This window comes from Bos javanicus, chromosome 15, assembly GCF_032452875.1.
Source record: "Bos javanicus breed banteng chromosome 15, ARS-OSU_banteng_1.0, whole genome shotgun sequence".
In the NCBI taxonomy this organism is placed as follows: Eukaryota; Metazoa; Chordata; class Mammalia; order Artiodactyla; family Bovidae; genus Bos; species Bos javanicus.
Window position 1 is genome coordinate 62,482,980 of NC_083882.1, and position 22,564 is coordinate 62,505,543.

Below are 22,564 nucleotides of genomic sequence, written 5' to 3' on the forward strand. Positions count from 1 at the left end.
TTCCATCACATATACATCTCAGATGTATCCCAGAAGAAGCTAGTCCTCAAAGATGTTCTCATTGGAAAAAACTGTATGAAGCTCTTTGCTTCTTTTCTTATGCACATGTAAAATTTGCTGACTTAATTTTCGAATTGAAAAAAAATCTCATTGATGTAGGAAATCATAATATTAACACCTAACATGCTTTCTTCCTCAAATTCCCTTCATTTAAAAATAAATATACACATCCACTCCAAATTTTTCCTTTAAATTCACATTCAATAATCTATAATTGGGGAAGCAGTCAAACATGCATTTCCCTTTTAAAAGAATGTTTTCCTGAAGCACTTCAAAGTTTTTAGGAAACCAAATCTATGTTACTTCTATATTTTCATTTACAAAACTATCATTTCAAAGGTGGTTTAATTTTTATGACTGCCATTTTCAACAGACAGTGTTACATAACATACTGTTTTTATTTCAAACCCTATCCTATCAAATATTTCATAATTAAAAACAGCCACTTGAGTTCACTGGACTTCCTATTTAAGGAATTCTTAAGAGAGGAGGGTTCAGTTCCTGGATGGGGAAGATCCCCTGGAGCAGGAAATGGCAATCTGCTCCGGTATTCTTGCCTGACAAATTCCATGGATAGAGGAGCCTCATGGGCTATAGTCCACAGCATTGCAAAGAATCAGACACAACTGAGTACGCGCGCACACGCACACACACACACACACACACACACACAAGTAAATCCAGTTTCAATATTACTGCTTTGTAAGAAAATATGTACGTGATAATTCTTATTCCACGAATAAGAATATAACAGTATTGATACATGGAAATCTATGTTGTATTTCAATCATCCATAAATCAGTTGTAAGATAATCTCAGTCCCCTGGAACAAAGTGACAAGACTAGTTGCTGATCCCAAAGTAAATTTTAAAAAGCACACATTCTATGCCCTTAATCAGCACATGGGGCAGAACTATACTTAAGATCTCACCTAAGCAATGTATATGTAAATGCTGATTTTTATATTAGAATCAGTATAATGCATTGAGAGCAAAAAAACAAGAATTATCTAACAAAGGTAAAACAAAACAAACAAAAAAATGACATCATAAGTAGCACCCAGGACATAAAAGTTTATCACTCTAGGATAATTTAGGAGAATAGGCCTATACAGCATAATGATCTGTGCAGAAATCACATAAATTCTATGAAATGACTGTTGTTCACAACTCTGAGCCATCAAAACAAAATCGAAACAAGTTACATTATACTCAATTTGTCTTGTTTAAGAAAACAAAGGGTACATTTTATTTTTCAAAAACATTTTAGAAAAAATATTCCTATGAAATAAATTTTGGCACATAAAAGGGTCGGATTCAATTATTCACAAATTAACAGATGAGTGATAGTATACCACTTGTTAATAAGAGCCCAGTGAATGAGGAATTATGTAAGTAAAATTCTCACTCAAAGTGATAATATACTATAGCTGCCTTTCAGAAGATGAACTGTGATAAGGTACAATAACATTTCAGGCACCTTTATACATACAATTCCCTGTGCAAGGCCAGTTCTTGGTTAAGAGTCAAAAGAATATCTGATAATTTCTAAAAGCTAGTCATGCAAATTTTCCACTTCATTGTATCCTGGTTTAGCTTTTCACTTTGTTTTCTTTAAGTTGTGACTGCCAAGTAGACAGGCTGGTCTGGTTTCTAGCTCCAACCTACTAAATAACCTTGTATAATTCACTCAACCTCTTTAGTTCTCCACAGTTTCTTCATCAGTAAAGTGAAAGTATATAAAACATGATATGATAGTAAGTGGAATCGTGTTAATAAAGTAAACAAAGAGTTACTACATTAGGTCCTATATCTGTATCTGTATATATACTATTTTTAAACTGTCACAAGTTACATGGCATTCTACCATATATTTAAGGCCTACAGTAAAGAAATAATGATCGATTCAGAATCTTTTTCAATACTTAATATGTGTTACTCTCAGGATATAACAACTTTCTCATTTACATTTATTTACAATACCACTATGATCATCTATCTTTAACCTGAAAATGTATGACTTTTTCCACATGACACATAAAAATCAACATATGATATACAAAAGAATGTTCATGGCAGTGTTAATTGTAACAGTCAAACACTAGAAAGAACCCAAACATCCACCAACAACAGAATGAATAAATTCTGCCATATTCATTCCAAAGGAATAACACATGATAACGAAAATGAACAGAGTAAAACTACATGCAACTATGTACATGATCTTCCAGTAATGGAAGAAAGAACGCATATGATCCCAGACAACGGCACTCACCAGTAGGTCCACCTGTGTCCCCTACTACCCAACAAAGGCACCCCACAGCTGCAGCAGTGTTACACTACAGAAGCCTAGCACCAACCCAAAGAGAAGTACAAAGGTGATCACGGTCTCCAAGTGCAAATCAAGATCCAATCTGAACTCTGAGACTGGTTGTAGGGTCTGGAGGTGCTCACTGCTCCACCACATCTTTCTGTGTCTGTGATCACAGCTGGCACCCCTGCCAGCACTCCTAGACACAGTACTGGAGACCCTCTGGTTAACACTGGTGACAGAGGAGGAGGGTAGGACCTCTGTGGACTGTGAGGACTTTTTCCAATTGTTGGAAGAGGGTACATGCTTAATGATCCTGGAATTCAAGCAAATTTAGAGTTCCAGCAGGAGTAGGTGCTGTCATATGGCCTAGGCCGGGGAGAAGCCCAAGCACAGCAAGGACATTGCCCTCATTACCTGGTATATATACAAGCAAACTCTTGAGACCTCTTTGGCCTGAACATCTGTGCCACATTCTACAGGATCTACTCCATGAGTTGTGACTTTCAAGTACTTGGTCCAAAGAAAGTGCTCAGGGAGCTCATCCAGTTGAACCTCCATGATGCTGCTGCAAGGCCTGGGCCACATGTTGCTGGGAGTTTCCTCCACCCTTTGCCATGCAGTGGAGGGGGCTGAGCAGTGACAGTGACAGCAGCAGGGTCGCCTCCATCCCTACTGAGAAGGGGTTCTGAACTTCTGCCCCAGACCCGTTCCAAGAGACACCCTGTGAGGATTGCGACAACATCAGGTTTGGAGACCTGCAGGCAGTGCAGACTAGATAACTCACCTGATTCTCCTTACTATTGTTGGCAGCATTATGATAGGCTCCATTAGCATAATGCTTTCCATGCCTCATTCAAATACATTCCTCAAGAATGCTGTCCTTTCTTAGCCAACTTATTGGCCTTTCATTTCTCCTGAAAGATGACAAGCTTGTCCCTAGACATCCTGATCCTATTCTGACTGCTGCTATTTCTAAATTCCCTACAACTCCTTCTTTCCCTAAGCTCTTCAGTACAGTGAAGCCAGCCCTCTCTGACTTTACCTTACAATCTGTTTCTTCACACCTTTCACCTTAAAAATAACAAAAACATTTCCAACAAAAATACAAAAATGTTTATCCAAAAAAAAGAATACATATGATCCCAAAAAGATCAAAATGAGGCAAAAAGTGAACATACTGCTGAGGAATACACATAAAAGTGATAAAATTATATAGAGAATTATCTAATTATTAGGAAACTGTTCACCTTAAAGAAAAGGAAGATTATACTAAGGGCTTCTGGGATGTCAGTAGTGATCTATGGTTACTGAATATCTGCTTTATATTTATTCATTTTACTATACATTTTTGTTTCTATATAGTGTTATATTTTATAATAAAAAGGTTTAAAATGATATACTTTCTGATATAATATAGTTTTAATGGGAAGAAAGGGCGCCTCTTTTTTACTAACAATCTTGTATTTTCTTGGTCTACATTTCAAATTTTTATTGCAATATTTTAAGAATAAATAAGTTATTATGCCTAATTCTCCAGAATCCTAATTAAGAATAGATTTCACAAGCTTTCCAAATGGCCACAAAAAAAGAGAAACCAGACCATTAAAGAGCATAAGATTGGTTATCCTGCTAAATCTTTGCTTAGCTCTATGTTGTATCTGTCACATTTCCTTCTTTTCAAGAAAATGTATGCTTACTTAAAAAAAAATCTATGTTACTCCAGTTTATCCATTGGATAAATTTACATTTATCCAATCTACATTGCATAAAATCTACATTATACTTTATGCAAACCACACTCCAAAAAGTATATAATAATTTAGCTCAAAAGTAGGAAGACAAATATTTTCAACTTTTACAAGTTTAAAAACAATTTTAAGAATATCTATGTTTGCATTCACTGTGAGGGTTCATTATAGGACGGACACAGATATGACACTTCAGGCCCAATCCAATGTCACTCTGTGTGAGAATGGGTCACTGTGTGTACTAGAAAATATAATAGATTACAGGATGGATATACAAAACAAGGTACACTTGAAGTCTACTGCATAAAATTTAATTAAGGGTGAAAGTGAAAGTTGTTCAGTCGTGTCCGACTCTTTGCAACCCCATATAGTCCATGGAATTCTCTCAGCCAGAATACTGGAATGGGGAGCCACTCCCTTCTACAGAGGGTCTTCCCGAGCCAGGGATTAAACCCAGGTCTCCCACACTGCAGGGAGATTCTTTACCAGCTGAACCACCAAGGAAGCCCAAGAATACTGGAGTGGGTAGCCTATCCCTTCTCCAGCAGATCTTCCCAACCCAGGAATCAAACCAGGGTCTCCTGCATTACAGGTGGATTAAGGGTAACCCACTCAAAATAGTTCCAACAGTATCTAATTTAAATTATACTGAAGCTGTTTTAAATACTACATTTGGAAAAACAAATATACAGGGCATTTAAATGATTATATGATTACATGATTACAAAAGAGATAATACTAATAATAAACTGATAAATTGCAAAAACATGCCACAAATAAAAAAATCAGGAAATCCTAAAAGTTCCATCAACTACAAGCATCCTTTAACATATGTTTGCTACAGCTTTTAGATGCCACTATCCAGGAAGCACACATAATAAAATTTAGAAACAAGACTGTAAGCACTTTCATTAGGCTCCAGATATCAATACAACAGTATCACCCAAAATAAAAACAGAGTTGCTTTGGTTATATACTGTTGTGTTTTTTTGTGTGTAAATGCACTCAAGGATTTCCCACCAGACTGGGTCCAGCTAATCAGTTATTTGCCCATCTATTAAGTGCCAACTTTAAAAAGTTACACTATGTCCAGCAGGGAGCAGTATTACAACATCCATAAGACTTAATGCCAACATGAAACGGACAGACGAAAATGAAGGGGGAAAAAAACCCACTTACCATAGGTCTTTACAACAATACACTGAATTTTTACAGTATTTACAGGGCTTCCAGAAAAAAACATCTAAAGCATGTCTCAAAGCAAATATAGGTGATCCACAGTACCAGGATTCCTAAAACAGGAAATCAAAATTATATTAGGCAAAGATTTCTTTCAGCCATATTTAGTTGAATTAGTACATAATATGACTAAATGTCTCTCAGTTACTAAAGTGCCATCTTCCTTAGTGGATCAATCGGATTTGGAAGTCAGATATTCAATGACACTTTGGGTCAAGTGATTTTAAAAAGCAGAATATTATTTTATTTACCAGAGAATTTAAGTAGACGAAGAAGGTCAGTGGATGACATAATATGTCAATCACCAGAGAAAAGTGTGGTCAAGGACTTACAGTTGTTAAACCAACCATACACAGTGCTGATATATCAAGCCCTTCTAAACAATTTGCAGGTTATAGAGAGGATATGACATTCATTTCTGCATGTCAGCATGAATGAGTATCTAGGGTTAATTTTAAGAATGAAAAGGCAAGAGAGAAGTAGCCTGTAATGCTGGTATGTTAAGATTGATTAGCCAGATATTTACTGAATATGAGGAATGCACATGATACTTTAAAAAAATTCTATGACCAGTCACAATATGTCAAAGGCAAAACATATTATGTTTGATATTCTAGATGTCAAAACCTGCCTCATATTCAATGATAACAACTCCATGTCAGTTCTTATGACTGAGGAAATAATGTAACACCACTTTCTTTTTCTTTTTTTTTAGGCCACACCATGCAGCATGCAGGATCTTAGTTCCCACACCAGAGACTAAACCTGTGCCCCTGCATTGAGAGTGTGGAGTCTTAAACACTGAAGCACCAGGGAATCCTAATGTATCACCACTTTTACCTGAAACATTAAATAGTTTGCCTTATGTGTGTTTACATGCAAAATTTCATTGTTTACACTAAAAACCAAATTTTTGCCATTAGAAAAAGATAACATATGAATATTTACCTTGAAATATATATATATAATAAAGTAGTTTATGTAATACAAATAACATTTAGTTGAAATGTAATAAATAATCCTACTATTTTCTTCAGAGAAAATGACATGAGAGAAAATGATTTGATTGCTGGTAGAAACAAAGATATTAAGGAGATTCTGGTGAATGTGCAGAAAGAAGCAAATAGGTAGATTCTCCATCATCTTAGAGAATATATGTGTCAGGAACAGAATGATCCAGAAATAGGAACACTGAAGGGGTTTCTGGTGAAATCTCAAAAATGGAATGAGACATTATTGAACAGGACAGGAAAGGCGGTCTTTGTTATAATGTAGCAAAACTGAAATGTATTCTAATATTGTGTGAAAAGGAGATAAACCTGGATATTTGGTTGAAATTTCCAAGCAAAATATTGAAGGCATGTACAGCTTTCTCCTTGCTGCTTATGGTAAAATGTGAAAGAGAGGGTAATAAACTGAGGAAGGATAAAGAAGAAAAGGAGATAAATTGAGGAAGTTAAGCAAAAAGAAATCATTACTTGATAATTTAGAAAATTTTTAGTGTGTCTAGACTGCAAAAAAGGTTAACATCACAAATTATTAGGAAAATGCAAATCAAAACCACAAATGAGATACAACTTCAAATTCATTAGAATGGCTATCACCCAATAAAGAGCCAAAGTTGCTAGGACATAAGAGAAATTGGAACCTCTGTGTATTGCTAGAAGGAAGGCAAATGATTAAGTCACTGTGGAAAACACACTGGCAGTTCTTCACAAAGTTAAACATATAATTCAGCAATTCTGCTCCTAGGTATATACCTAAACAAACTCTAACAGATACTCAAACTCCAACATTCATACATTATCCATAATAGGCAAAAAGATGGAACCAGGACAAGTGTCTGCCAACAGCTGTATGGATAAACAAAACGTGCTATATACACACAATGAAATATTACACAGCCATAAAAAGGAGTGAAGTCTGATACATGCTATATGATGGAAACACTGCTAAGTGAAAAACATGCAAATGTTAACAAAGAACAAATATTACATGATTCCTTATGTGAGGTATGTAAACAGGCAAACTCACAGAGACAGGAAATATAAAGCTACCAGAGACTGCAGTGATGGCGTGGGAAGTTACTGCTCAATGAGTAAAGTGTTTCCATTTGGGATAATGAAAAAGTTCTGGGAAAAGACAGTGACAGTGTTTACACATCATAAATATAGCTAATGCCACTGAACTGCACACTTTAAAATGATTATAATAATAAATTTTGTATTATGTATTTTTGGGGCTTCCTTGGTGGCTCAGATGGTAAAGAATCCACCTGCAATGTGGGAGAATGTCAGGAAGCATTTAACAGGAGGATTCCTGTGTTCCTGTGTGCTGTTTTCGATCTGTCATGAATCCTGTCCCTTATTTATTCCTGAATATTCAGGAATTAAGTGGAGTAGCAAACTACTCCTGGGGCTGAAGAATGCATGCATTTCCTTCATTAGTTTTTCCATATGGTGATAAGTAACTATTTACGACCCTCTTCCTTTTTATGAACCATATGGTAAAAGTGATTATTTACAACCCTCTCTCTTTGATATGGATTGCCTTATGATAATTTGTAAGTCTGGACTTTTGATTTTTATCTCTGCTGAAAATAGCTACCTTGTAAGACAGTATATACAAGCACACTATGTTGAATAAAACACCTTCGCTCCATCAGAGCTCGGGTCCCCGTGTCTTTCTTTCCTTCTCTCTCTCAGGCTAATTCTTTGGAGCGCACAGGCCCACTGAGCTCACTTTCTTGCCCAGGCTTCTAAGACCCTCTCGAGAAGGCAAACTGTGCCTTCACCCCGCCTCAAGAGAGTGCCTGGTGCCTACATGTAGCAGTGCAAGCCCTGTGTCAAAGGGCTTTATTTGTTTTCTGCATAAACCAAGGAATATCAGCCTCTTTCACTCTCTCTTTTACTTTCTAATCGTTAACTCTGGACCACCAGGTTCTGGTCCATTAAAGGACTTCAACAGGAGACCCAGGTTCGATCCCTGGGTTGGGAAGATCCCCTGGAGGACGGCATGGCAACCTACTTCAGTTACTGCTGCCTGGAGAATCCCCAGGGACAGAGGAGCCTGGCAGGCTACTGTCCATGGGGTCGCAAAATGTTGGACACGACTGAGCGACTAAGCACACATGCATACTTTTATCACAAAAAGCTTTTTACCTATGAAAAAAGGGACCAAGATCTTGAGTCAGCTAAGAAGGTTAACATACTGATTTCAATTAGGAGAATTAAGACCGGGCTACTGATAAGCAAATTTGGAAAACTCAGCAGTGGCCACAGGACTGGAAAAGGTCAGTTTTCATTCCACTCCCAAAGAAAGGCAATGCCAAAGAATGCTCAAACTACCGCAAAATTGCACTCATCTCACACGCTAGTAAAGTAATGCTCAAAATTCTCCAAGCCAGGCTTCAGCAATACGTCAACCGTGAACTTCCAGATGTTCAAGCTGGTTTTAGAAAAGGCAGAGGAACCAGAGATCAAATTGCCAACACCTGCTGGATCATGGAAAAAAGCAAGAGAATTCCAGAAAAACATCTATTTCTGCTTTACTGACTATGCCAAAGCCTTTGACTGTGTGGATCACAATAAACTATGGAAAATTCTGAAAGAGATGGGAATACCAGACCACCTGACCTGCCTCTTGAGAAACCTATATGCAAGTCAGGAAGCAACAGTTAGAACTGGACATGGACCAACAGACTGGTTCCAAATAGGAAAAAGAGTACATCAAGGCTGTATACTGTCACTCTGCTTATTTAACTTATATGCTTATTTAACTTAAACTTATATTTAACTGAACTGCTAAGCTCTAAATTGAACAATTCGAAAGTTCAGTGAGAGAAAATGATCATCATATATGACAGTAATTCATTACTTTCATATGAGTTTATTTCAGTTCAGTTCAGTTCAGTCGCTCAGTCGTGTCCGACTCTTTGTGACCCCGTGAATCACAGCACACCAGGCCTCCCTGTCCATCACCAGCTCCCGGAGTTCACTCAAACTCATGTCCATCGAGTCAGTGATGCCATCCAGCCATCTCATCCTCTGTCGTCCCCTTCTCCTCCTGCCCCCAACCCCTCCCAGCATCAGAGTCTTTTCCAATGAGTCAACTCTTGGCATGAGGTGGCCAAAGTACTGGAGTTTCACCTTTAGCATCATTCCTTCCAAAGAAATCCCAGGACTGATCTCCTTTAGGATGGACTGGTTGGATCTCCTTGCTGTCCAAGGGACTCTCAAGAGTCTTCTCCAACACCACAGTTCAAAAGCATCAATTATTCACCGCTCAGCTTTCTTCACAGTCCAACTCTCACATCCATACATGACCACAGGAAAAACCATAGCCTTGACTAGATGGACATTTGTTGGCAAAGTAATGTCTCTCTCTGCTTTTCAATATGCTATCTAGGTTGGTCATAACTTTCCTTCCTAGGAGTAAGCATCTTTTAATTTCACGGCTGCAGTCACAATCTGCAGTGATTTTGGAGCCCAGAAAAATAAAGTCTGCCACTGTTTCCACTGTTTCCCCATCTATTTCCCATGAAGTGATGGGACCAGGTGCCATGATCTTCGTTTTCTGAATGTTGAGCTTTAAGTCAACTTTTTCACTCTCCACTTTCACTTTCATCAAGAGGCTTTTTAGTTCCTCTTCACTTTCTGCCATAAGGGTGGTGTCATTTGCATGTCTGAGGTTATTGATTTTTCTCCCGGCAATCTTGATTCCAGCTTGTGCTTCTTCCAGTCCAGCATTTCTCATGATGTACTCTGCATAGAAGTTAAATAAGCAGGGTGACAGTATACAGCCTTGATGTACTCCTTTTCCTTTTTGGAACCAGTCTTTTGTTCCATGTCCAGTTCTAAATGTTGCTTCCTGACCTGCATATAGGTTTCTCAAGAGGCAGGTCAGGTGGTCTGAGTTTATTTAGGAAATGTTAATAGAAAAAGAGCCTGGCATGCTGCAGTCCATGGGGTCATAAACAGTTGGACACAACTTAGCAACTAAACAAAATAAAACAAAATAGAAAAAGGAAGCATGACTTGCTCTTCAAATTTTTAAAAAATAATCTTAGAATATCAAGCAGACTACAAAATTAATTTCAAATCTTTCATTCTAGAAAATGACAAAACTGTAATACAACACAGAGTTTAACTTGTTTTTAACCCTCCATTTTGGGGAATGAAAAAATACAAAAGGTAAGAACATACCCTTAAAATCCAAAAGATTTTTAAAAGAAAATACTTTTTAATGATTAAAAATCTTAATTCAGTGCTGGACAACTCTGATAGAAAGCTCTTTAATCTGAGTTGAAAATGAAATTTCTACGCTCTGGAAAAACAAAGGGATCTAATTTCTCTTTCACAAGGTTAAGATAGGTCTTCTTCAACTCAAAATCATTCATCTCTGAGTTAAATATGTCCCACTTACTATCCGTTATTTCATATCACAGTCTCTAACCATACTGCTTTCTCTGAATTTACTCATTTTATCAAGACAAATATGCCTCATTGCCTAGGCAAATATCCAACCATAAATTGGCTAAATAAAGGACTAATTTAGAAGGATATGAATGCTGAGTTTGGGCCTAGTTACAAACAGTAAATAAAAGCCTGAATTTTGTCATGACACAGTTCATTACTGTTGTGAAACCAAGCTCTATCATTTACTAGCTATACAACAATGACAGTTAATTTTACATGTCAACTTGACTGGGCCATGCAGCATCAAGGTATTTCCGTTCAGTTCAGTTCAATTCAGTCACTCAGTCATGTCTGACTCTTTATGACCCCATGTACTGCAACACGCCTGGCCTCCCTGTCCATCACCAACTCCAGAAGTTTGCTCAAACTCATGTCCATCAAATCAGTGATACCATCCAGCCATCTCATCCTCGGTCATCACCTTCTCCCTGTGCCTTCAATCTTTCCCAGCATCAAGGTCTTTCCCAGTGAGTCAGTTCTTTGCATCAGGTGGTCAAGATATTTGATCAAACATTATTCTGGGTGTTACTGTAAGGGTGTATTTGGATGACATTAACATGTGAATCCGTAGACTAAGTAGACTGTCCTTCCTCATGTGGGCAGACCTCATCCACTTCATTGAAGGTCTGAGGAGAATAAAAGGCTGAGCCTTAGACCACTAAGAGGGAGTGAAAAGCATCAACATATTAGAGATTCTGAAAACTTTCTAAAAGAGTGACAGGTAGAACATGACAAAAAGAAGCAGTCTGGCATAGTGTTTAGTAAACTATGGTTCACAGGGCAGATTTTCCAGGCTACCCTCTGCTGTTGTATACCCTGCAAACTAAGACTGGTTTTTATACTTTCAAATGGCTCAAAGAAAACAAGGATATTTTGTGACACGTTAAAACTATATGAAATTCAAATTTTAATTTTCATAAGCAAAGCATTAAGACACACCTGTACTCATTTTTTAATATAAAATTGCATTTAATGGTAGTGTTAAAAAGGGATGAAAGAGGACATGTGGCCTGCAAAACCTAAAATACTTACTATTTGGTTTCCTAAAAAGCATGCTGACACGTGGCCAACTACATGCACAGGATGTTTAGGAAAGATGGAACTTTTCTTCCTGTAGCAAGGGCTGAATCAATATTTGAGGAGGATAAAAATGGTTTAACCTTCCTGAGAGGAAGTTAGGTGAATGAAAGTATGGTGGTTGAAAATCTAGGATAGGAGCCTCCTTACCAGGCTATTAGAAAAAGGCCTGTCCTATCTGTTTGTTCTCTGCTTATCCGCCTCGATCAAAACATATCAATAAGTAAGTCCTACCCATACCCAAAGGAACCTACAGATTTAGTGCAATCCCTATCAAAACACTCATGATATTTTTCACAAAACTGGGACAGAGAACTCCATAATTTATATGGAACCACAAAAGACCCTATACAGCCGCAGCAACCTCAACAAAAAAAGAACAGATGAAGGTATCACACTCACTGACTTCAGGCTATATTACACAGCTACAGTAATCAAAACAGTTTGGTACTGGCACCAAAACAAAACTATATATCAATGGAAGATAACAGACATCCCAGAAATAAACCTACATATCTATGGTTAACTAATAAAACAACAAATAAAATAACAAAGGAGCTAAGAACATACAATGGAGAAAAAAACAGTCTCTTATAGAGTGATGTTGAGAAAACAGGAACAGCTACACGTAAAAGAATGAAATCTGAACATTTTCCCATACCATATACAGAAATAAAATCAAAATAAATAAAAGACCTAAATCTAAGACCAGAAACCACAAAACTCCTAGAAGAAAACAGCAATACACAGTTTGACATAAATTGCAGCGATATTTTTTAGATCTGTCTCCTAAAGCAAATGGAACAATAGCAAAAATAAACAAATTGGATCTAATTAAACTTAAAAGCTTTTACAGAGCAAAGGAAATCATTGACAAAACAAAAAGAAAATCTACTAGATTGGAGAAAATATTTGCAAATGATATGACTGATAAGGGGTTAATATCCAAACTATATAAACAGCTTAAACAATTCAAAATAAAAACAAAAAAAACCCAAACAACCCAATTTTTTAAATGCAAAGACGATCTGATAGATATTTTTTGAAAGAAGACATACAGATGACCAACAGGCACAAGAAAAGATGCTCAATATGAGTAATTATAAGAAAAATGTCCATCAAAACCACGAGATATCACCTCACAACTGTCAGAAAGGCTATCACCAAAAAAACCACAAATAACAAATGTAGGAGTTTGAGAAACGGGAACTCTCATATGCTGGTGGGGAGAATGTAAACTGCTACAGTCATTATGGAAAACAGTATGGAGATTCCTCAAAAAACTTAAAATAGAACTATAAGATCCAGCAATTCCACTCCTGGATATATATTCAAAGAAACCAAAAACACACAATTTGAAAAGATATATGCACCCTATTGCTCATTAGTCAGTTCAGTCACTCAGTCATGTCCATCTCTTTGCGACCCCATGGACTGCAGCATGCCAGGACTCCTTGTCCATCACCAACTCCTGAAGCTTGCTCAAACTAATGTTCATCGAGTGGGTGATGCCATCCAACCATCTCATCCTTTGTCGTTCCCTTTTTCTCCTGCCTTCAATCTTTCCCAGCATCAGGGTCTTTTCCAATGAGTCGATTCTTCACATCAGGTGGCCCAAGTATTGGAGCTTCAGCTTCAGCATCAGTCCTTCAAGTGAATATTCAGGACTGATTTCTTTTAGGATGGACTGGTTGGATCTCCTTGCTGTCCAAGGGACTCTCAAGAGCCTTCTCCAACAACACAGTTTAAAAGCATCAATTCTTAGGCACTCAGCTTTCTTCACAGTCCAACTCTCACATCCACACATGACTGGAAAAACCATAGCTTTGACTAGATGGACCTTTGTTGGCAAAGTAATGTTTCTGCTTTTTAATATGCTGTCTAGGTTGGTCATAACTTTTCTTCCAAGGAGCAAGCGTCTTTTAATTTCATGGCTGCAGTCACCATCCACAGTGATTTTGGAGCCCAAGAAACTAAAGTCTGTCACCGTTTCCATTTTGCATTGCTCATAGCAGGATTATTTACAATAGTCAATATAGGAAAGCAATGTAAGTCTCAATCAACAGAGGAATGGATAAGGAAGATATAAAACTGCAATTTTGCCATTTGCGACAACATAAATGGTCCAGGAGTGTATTTTACTTAATGAAATAAGTCAGACAGAGAAAGATAAATACTGTATATTATCAATAAATGTGAAATTTAAAAGTAAAGTGAATGAACACAACAAAATGGAAACAGACTCACAGATATAGAGAATAAACTAGCGGTTACTAGTGCGGAGGGGTTGGGATAAGGGAAAACAGGAGTAGGGGATTAAGAGGTATAAACTACTGGGGATAAAGTAGAGAAGCTACAAGGATATATTGAACAGTAAGGAAATATAGCCAATATTTTATAATAAATTTAAATAGAGAATAATCTATAAAATACTGAATCACTGTATTATACACTGAAACTAATATATTACTATAAATCAACATGCTTTAAACAACAACAAAAATAATACTAAGTCCTACCTACCCACAAGGAATTTCCATCAGGATTCTTTCCAGTTAGGGTAAAGATTTGCTAAAAAAACAAAATAAGAAAAAAGTCCATTTTAGTTATCTATATTATTCAACTGATCATATATCAACACAAATGAACAACTAAAGATCACCAACATTTAAGAAAATCACAAGAATGAAAAAGAAGGCCCATGATGAAACACAGAACAAGTAACTCTGGAGAAATCAGAGGTAATTCATGTAGGAAAAGAAAATAATTGTATTTAACACCTTTAGAGATATTAGGTAAGATATTGTATTTAAGAGACAATGGGTATATAAAAGAGCAGAATTAAAAGAACAAAGATGAGAATTTAAAGAAATTTAAAACAATGCCAGTGCACCACCACCTTCCCCATATATACAAAAAACATAAAATTTGAAACCAAAGTTGAAGAAATACAGAAAAATAACCCAAAGAGGGTAAAGATCTCTCTAAAATGTTATAGGAAAACACTACTTTCTCCCAACCAAAAAACACACATATACACACACACATAAGGAAAAACAATGCAAAGGATCCAGAGAACAGCAGGTGAAGAAAAATAAATAGATCCTTAGACACATCTTTGATGTACAGCAGAGGTTGTGAGACTAGGGCCCAATAAACCAAATCCTGCTCACTCTATTTTAGCAAATAAGGTTTTACTGGAACACAGTCATGTTCATTTATTTATATATTGTCTAAAGTTGCTTTTTTGCTACAACCACAGTGCTAAGTAGTTGCAACAAGGACCATATGATCTGCAAAGCCTGAAATAATTACTATTTGGTTTTCATAGAAAAATTTTGCTAAATATTGATTTAGAGTTATATAGCAGCAACTTGGTAAAAAGTAGCTTTTAAATTTAAATAATTAAAACAAAATTAAAAATTCAGCTCTCAGTCATAGCAGACACATTACCAGTATTCAAACATCAAATGTATTTAATGGCTATTATATCGATCAGTGTAGATATACAATATTTCCATCAACACAGGAAGCGGTACCTGGCAGGGTTTACCTGGAAATTATTATAGACCACTACAGCTATATTTTAATTCTTGCTTCTAAAAGTGCTACAATCAAGGGGCAGGCAGTCAAGATGGTGAAACACGTCACAGAATTCATGTCTCCTCACAAGTACATCAAGGATACGTCTACAAACGGAAATTTCTTACAGAGCACCTGCTGAACATTAATGGAAGACTTCGGACACCTGACAAGAAAAATCCTTTTCTTGGGTAGGAAACAGACAGACAGACAGAAGGAAGGGATTAAAAAAGAGACCAGCACCCCTGGTGGGAAGCTGAAGGTAAGGAGAGGTTCCTGCACCAAGAAAAATCACCTCATGGTGGGGGAAGTCTGCTGGGACAAAACGGCAACATTAGGGGATCATGGGGGAGCACAAAGGACAGACAGTGGAAGACACCACAAACAAGATGAAAAGTTAACCCTCAGAATGGGAAAAAGTATTCACAAGTGAAGCAAGGGAAAAGAAAACAATCTCCAAAATATACAAACAGTTCATGCAGCTCAACATTAAAAAAAAAAAAAAATAGGCGGAAGACCTAAATGATATTTCTCCAAAGACAGACAAATAGCCAACAAACACATGAAAAGATGTTCAACAACACCAGTCAATACCCAAATCAACTATATTCTTTTCAGTTGAAGATGGAAAAGCTCTATATGATCAGCAAAAACACGATCAAGAGCTGACTGTGGTTCAGGTCATGAACTCCTTATTGCAAAATTCAGGCAAAAATTGAAGAAAATAGGGAAAACCACTAGGCCATTCAGGTATGACCTAAATCAAATTCTACATGACTTCACAGTGGAGGTGACAAGATTAGATCTGGTAGACAGAGTACCTGAAGAACTATGGATGGAGGTTCATAACACTGTACAGAAAGCAGTGATCAAAACCATCCTAAAGAAAAAGAAATGCAGGAAGGCAAAGTGGTTATTTGAGGAAGCTTTACCAATAACTGCGGAAAGAAGAAAAGTGAAAGGCAAGGAAGAAACGGAAAAGATATACCCAAATGAAGGCAGGGTTCCAGAGAACAAAAAGGAGAGACAATAAGGCCTTCTTAAATGAACAATGTAAATATACAGAGAAAAACAACAGAATGGGGAAGACTAGAAATCTCTTCAAGAAAACTGGAGAAATCAAGGGAACATTTCATGCAGAGATGGGCCTCATAAAGGACAGAAATGGCAAGGACCTAAAAGAAGCAGAAGACATTAAGAACAGATGGCAAGAATACACAGAAGAACTATGCAAAAAAGGTCTCAATGACCTGGATAACCACAGCAGTGTGGTCACTCACCTAGAGCTGGACATCCTGGAGTGTGAAGTCAAGTGGGCCTCAGGAAGCACTATTACAAACAAAGCTAGTGGAAGTGACGGAATTCTGGCTGAGTTATTTAAAACCCTAAAAGATGATGCTGTGAAAGTGCTGCACTCAACAAGTCAAGATTGGAAAAGGTCAGTTTTCATTCCAATTTCAAAAAAGGGTAATGCCAAAGACTGATCAAACTACCCTACAGTTGCCCTCATTTCACATGCTAGCAAAGTTATGCCCAAAATCCTTCAAGCAAAGTTTCAGTAGTACATGAACTGAGAATGTCCAGAGGTACAAGCTGGATTTAGAAAAGGCTGAGGAAGAGATCAAATTGCAACATTCCTTAGATCATGGAGAAAGAAAGAGAATTTCAGAAAAACATCTACTTCTGCTACACTGACTACACTAAAGCTTTTGACTGTGTAGATCACAACATACCAAGGAAAATTCTAAAAGATGGAAGTACCAGAACACCTTACCTGTCTCCTAAGAAACCTGTCATTGGGTCAAGAAGCAACGGTTAAAACCGGACATGGAACAGCTGACTGGTTCAAAGCTGGGAAAGGAGTACAAGGCTATATATTGTCACCCTGCTTATTTAACTTCCATGAAGGGTATATCATGCAAAATGCTGGGCTGTATGAATCCCAATCCGGAACCAAGACTGCCAGGAGAAATATCAATAACCTCAGATATGCAGATGATACCACTCCAACGGGAGAAAATGAAGAGGAACGAAGAGCTTCTTTAAAACTCAACATTCAAAAAACTAAGAACATGGCATCTGGTCCCATCACTTCATGGAAAATAGATGGGGAAACAGTGGAAACAGTGACAGACTTCATTTTGGGGGGCTCCAAAATCACTGCAGATGGTGACTGCAGCCATGAAACTAAAAGATGTCTGCTCCTTGGAAGAAAAGATATAACCAACCTAGACAGCATATTAAAAGGCAGAGACATTACTTTGCCAACAAAGGTCCGTCTAGTCAAAGCTATGATTTTTCCAGTAGTCACGTATGGATGTGAGAATTGGACTATTAAGAAAGCTGAGTGCTGAAGAATTGATGCTTCTGAACTGTGATGTTGAAGACTCTTGAGAGTCCCTTGGACTGCAAGGAGATCCAACCAGTCCATCCTAAAGGAAATCACTCCTGAATAGTCACTGGAAGGACTGAGGCTGAAGCTGAAACTCCAATACTTTGCCCACCTGATGCAAAGAACTGATTCATTAGAAAAGACTCTGATTCTGGGAAAGATTGAAGGTGGGAGGAGAAGGGGACGACAGAAGATGAGACGGTTGGATGGCATCACCAACTCAATGGACGTGAGTTTGAGTAAACTCCTGGAGTTGGTGATGGACAGGGAGGCTTGGTGTGCTGCAGTCCATGGGACAGCAAAGAGTCAAACATGACTGAATTGAACTGAAAGAGCCTCTTGATGAGTATGAAAGAGGACAGTGAAAAAGATGGTTTGAAACTTAACATTCAAAAATTAAGATCTGGCATCCAGTTCCATCATTTCATGACAAATAGAAGGGGGAAAAGTGGAAGCAACGGGTTTATTTTCTTGGGCTCCAAAGTCACTCAGATGGTGACTGCAATCATGAGATTAAAAGATGCTATGCCTTAGAAGAAAAGTTATGACAAACCTGCACAGTGTATTAAAAAGCAGAGGCATCACTTTGCCAACAAATGTCTATATAGTCACAGCTATGGTTTTTCCAGTGGTCATGCACAGATGTGAGAGTTGGACCATAAAGAAGACTGAGCACTGAAGAATTGATGCTTTTCAATTGTGGTGCTGGAGAAGACTCTGTAGAGTCCCCTGGACTGGAAGGAGACCAAACCAATCAATCCTAAAGGAAATCAGATCTGAATATTCATTGGAAGGTTTGATGCTGAAGCTCCAATACTTGGACCACCTGATGCAAAAAGCTGACTCACTGGAAAAGACCTTGATGGTAGAAAAAATTGAAGGCAAAAGAAGGAGGGGGCAGCACAGGATGGTTAGACAGCATCACAGACTGAAAGGACATGAATTTGAGCAAACTCTGGGAAATAGTGGAGGACTGAGGCTTGGCATGCTGCAGTCCATGGGGTCTCAAAGAGCTGGACAGGACTGAGCAACTGACTAACAACAACAGATGCTAAGAGTATGACTTTTGTATATTTTGGATAACAGCCCTTTATCAAGTGTGTCCTCGCAATTATCTTCTCCCAGTCTGTGGCATGTCTTCTCATTCTCTTGATACTGTCCTTCCCACAGCAGAAGTTTTTAATTTTAATGAAGTCCAACCTATCTACTCCTTCTTTTACAGATGATGTCTTTGGTGTATCTAAAAAGTCATTGCCATCCCCAAGGTAAGCTACATTTTCTATGATGTTATCCTACATGAGTTTTATAGTTTATTTTACATGTATGTATGTGATTCATTTTGAGTTAATTTTTCTGAAGTAAAGTCTGTGTCAAGATTTATTTACTTATTTATTTTTGCATGTATATGACTGACTGCTACAAAGGAAAGACTATCTTTGCTCCACTGTGTTGCTTTTGCTCATTTTGTCTCAGATCAGTTCACTATATTCATGTGGGTCTATTTCTGGATTCTGTATGCTGCTCCACTAATACTTTACAGTAAGTCTTGAAGTCAGGTAGTGTCAGTACTACATCTCTGTTCTTCAATATTGTGTTTGCTATTCTAGATCTTCTGTCTTTCCATATAAACTATAGAACCAGTCTGTTAATATCCATGATATAACATGCTGGGATTTTAACTGGGACTGCATGAAATCTACAAATCAATTATGGAAGAACTGACACTGAAAATATTGAGTCATCTATCTATGAACATTATCCATCAGAGGGCAGACAAAATGGAAACCACAATTTCAGAAAACTAACCAAACTGATCACTTGGATCACAGCCTTGTCTAAGTCAATGAAGTATGAGCCTTGCTGTGCAGGGCCATGCAAGACAGGTCACGGTATAGAGTTCTCACAAAACGTGGTCCACTGGAGATGGGAATGACAAACCACTTCAGTATTCTTGCCTTGAGAACCCCATGAGCAGTATGAAAAGGCAAAAAGATAGGATACTGAAAAATGAACTCCCCAGGTGCACAATATGCTAAGGAAGAAGGATAGAGAAATATCTATAGAAAGAATAAAGAGACGGAGCCAAAGCAAAAACAATGCACAGTTGTGTATATGGCTGCTAACAGAAGTCAAGCCTGATGCTGTAACGACCAATATTGCATAGGAACCTGGAATACTTATCACAGTAAGTTGGAAGTGGTCAAACAGGTAATGGCAAGAATGAATATTGACATTTTAGGGATCAGTGAACTAAAATGAACTGGAATAGGCGAATGGACCAATTTAACTCATATGACCATTATATCTACCACCCTGGGCAAGAATCTCTTAGAAGAAATGGAGCAGCCCTCATAGTCAACAAGAGAGTACAAACTGCAGTACTTGGGTGCAGTCTCAAAAATGACAGAATGATCTGTTCGTTTCCAAAGCAAATCATTCAATATCACAGTAATCCAGTCTATGTCCCAACCACTAAAGCCAAAGAAGCTGAAACTGAACGGTTCTATGATGACTTACAAGACGTTCTAGAACTAACACCAAAAATAGATGTCCTTTTCATCACAGGGGACTGGAATGCCAACATAGGAAGTCAAGAGATACCTGGAGTAACAGGCAAATTTAGCTTTGGAGTAGAAAATGAAGCAGGAAAAAGGCTAACAGAGTTTTGCCAAGAGGATGCACAGGTCATAGCAAACACCCTCTTCAAACAACATAAGAGACAACTCTACACATGAACATCACCAGATGGTCAACACCAAAATCAGATTGATTATACTCTTTGTAGTCAAAGATGGAGAAGCTATATACAGTCAGCAAAAATAAGACCAGGAGCTGCCAGTAGCTCAGATCATGAACTCCTTATTGCCATATTCAGACTTATATTGAAGAAAGTGGGGAAATCACTAGACGATTCGGGTATGACCTAAATCATTTGATGATTTACTGCAAGTGACAAATAGATTCAAGGGATTAGATCTGATAGACAGAATGCCTGAAGAGCTATGGCAGAGGTTCATGACATTGTACAGGAGGCGATGATCAAGACCATCCCCAAGAAGAAATACATAAAGGCAAAATGGTTATCTGAGGAGGCCTTACAAATAGCTGAGAAAAGAAAAGAAGTGAAAGGCAAATGATAAAAGGAGAGATGATTCCACCTGATTGCAGAGTTCCAAGAAAAGCGAGGAGAGGTAAGAAAGCCTTTCTCAGTGATTAATGCAAAGAAATAGAAGATAACAATAGAATGGGAAAGACTAGAGATCTCTTGAAGAAAATTAAGAGATACCAAGGAAACATTTCACACAAAAATGGGCACCATAAAGGACAGAAATGCTATGGACCTAACAGAAGCAGAAGATATTAAGAAGAGGTGGCAAGACACACAAAACAACTACACAAAAAAGATCATCATGACCCAGATAACCATGATGGTGTGATCACTCACCTAGAGCCAGACATCCTGGAATGACAAGTCAAGTGGGCCTTAGGATGCATCACTATGAACAAAGCTAGTGGAGGTGATGGAATTCCAGCTGAGCTATTTCAAATTCTAAAAGATGAGGCTGTGCAAGTGCTGCACTCAATATGCCAGTAAATTTGGAAAACTCAGTAATGGCCAAAGGACTGGAAAAGGTCAGTCTTCATTCCAATCCCAAAGAAACATAATTCCAAAGAATGCTGAAACTACCACATAATTGCACTCATCTCACATGCTAGCAAAGTAATGTTCAAAATTCTCCAAGCCAAGCTTCAATAGTACATGATCAGAGAACTTCCACATGTTCAAGCTGGATTTAGAAAATGCAGAGGAACCAGAGATCAAATTGCCAACAACTGTTGATCATTGAAAAAGCAAGAGAGTTCAAGAAAAACATCTACTTCTGCTTTATTGACTATGCCAAAGCCTTTGAATGTGTGAATCACCAGTGGAAAATTCTTAAAGAGATGGGAATACCAGACCACCTGACCTGCCTGAGAAATGTGTATGCAGGTCAAGAAGCAACAGTTAGAAACGGACAGGGAACAACAGACTGGTTCCAAATTGGGAAAGGAGTATGTCAAGGCTGTATACTGTCACCGTGCTTATTTAACTTATATGCAGAGTACATCATGAGAAACGCTGGGCTGGAGGAAGCACAAGCTGGAATCAAGACTGCCAGGAGAAATATCAATAACCTCAGGTATGCAGATGACACCACACTTATGGCAGAAAGTGAAGAGGAACTAACGAGTCTCTTCATGAAGGTGAAAGAGGAGTAAAAAAGCTGACTTAAAGCTCAACATTCAGAAAACTAAGATCATGGCATCAGGTCCCATCACTTCATGGCAAATAGGTGGGGAAACAGCAGAAACAGTGACAGATTTTATTTTCTTGCACTCCAAAATCACAACAGATGGTGACTGCAGCCATGAAACTAAAAGACCCTTGCTCCTCGGGAGAAAAGCTATGACCATCCTAGACAACATATTAAAAAGCAGAGACATTACTTTGCCAACAAAGGTCTATCTAGTCAAAGCTATGGTTTTTCCAGTAGTCATGTACAGATGTGAGAGTTGGACTATAGAGAAAACTGAGCACCTTAGAATTGATGCTTTTGAAGTGTGGTGTTGGAGAAGACTCTTCAGAGTCCCTTGGACAGCAAGGAGATCCAGCCAGTCCATCCTAAAGGAAATCA

General features: G+C 37.9%; 1 protein-coding gene across 13 annotated transcripts in view; it reads right to left on the minus strand.

Moving 5' to 3' along the window:
- The window catches only part of IMMP1L (inner mitochondrial membrane peptidase subunit 1), a 76,551-nt gene that overhangs the window by 51,990 nt on the left and 1,997 nt on the right, over positions 1-22,564 (minus strand). For 6 of the 13 annotated variants that reach the window (XM_061381039.1, XM_061381035.1, XM_061381028.1 and 3 more), the window contains exons 2-3: positions 14,438-14,485; positions 5,301-5,413 (exon numbers count right to left, since the gene is read on the minus strand). The exons of 3 other annotated variants lie outside the window; for them this stretch is intronic. In XM_061381039.1, the coding sequence (XP_061237023.1) occupies positions 5,301-5,303 (3 nt within the window). In that variant the 5' untranslated portion in view covers positions 5,304-5,413; positions 14,438-14,485. The remainder of the gene's footprint in view (positions 1-5,300; positions 5,414-14,437; positions 14,486-22,564) is intronic. 4 more of the 13 variants (XM_061381030.1, XM_061381036.1, XM_061381037.1 and 1 more) reach the window with 2 other exon arrangements.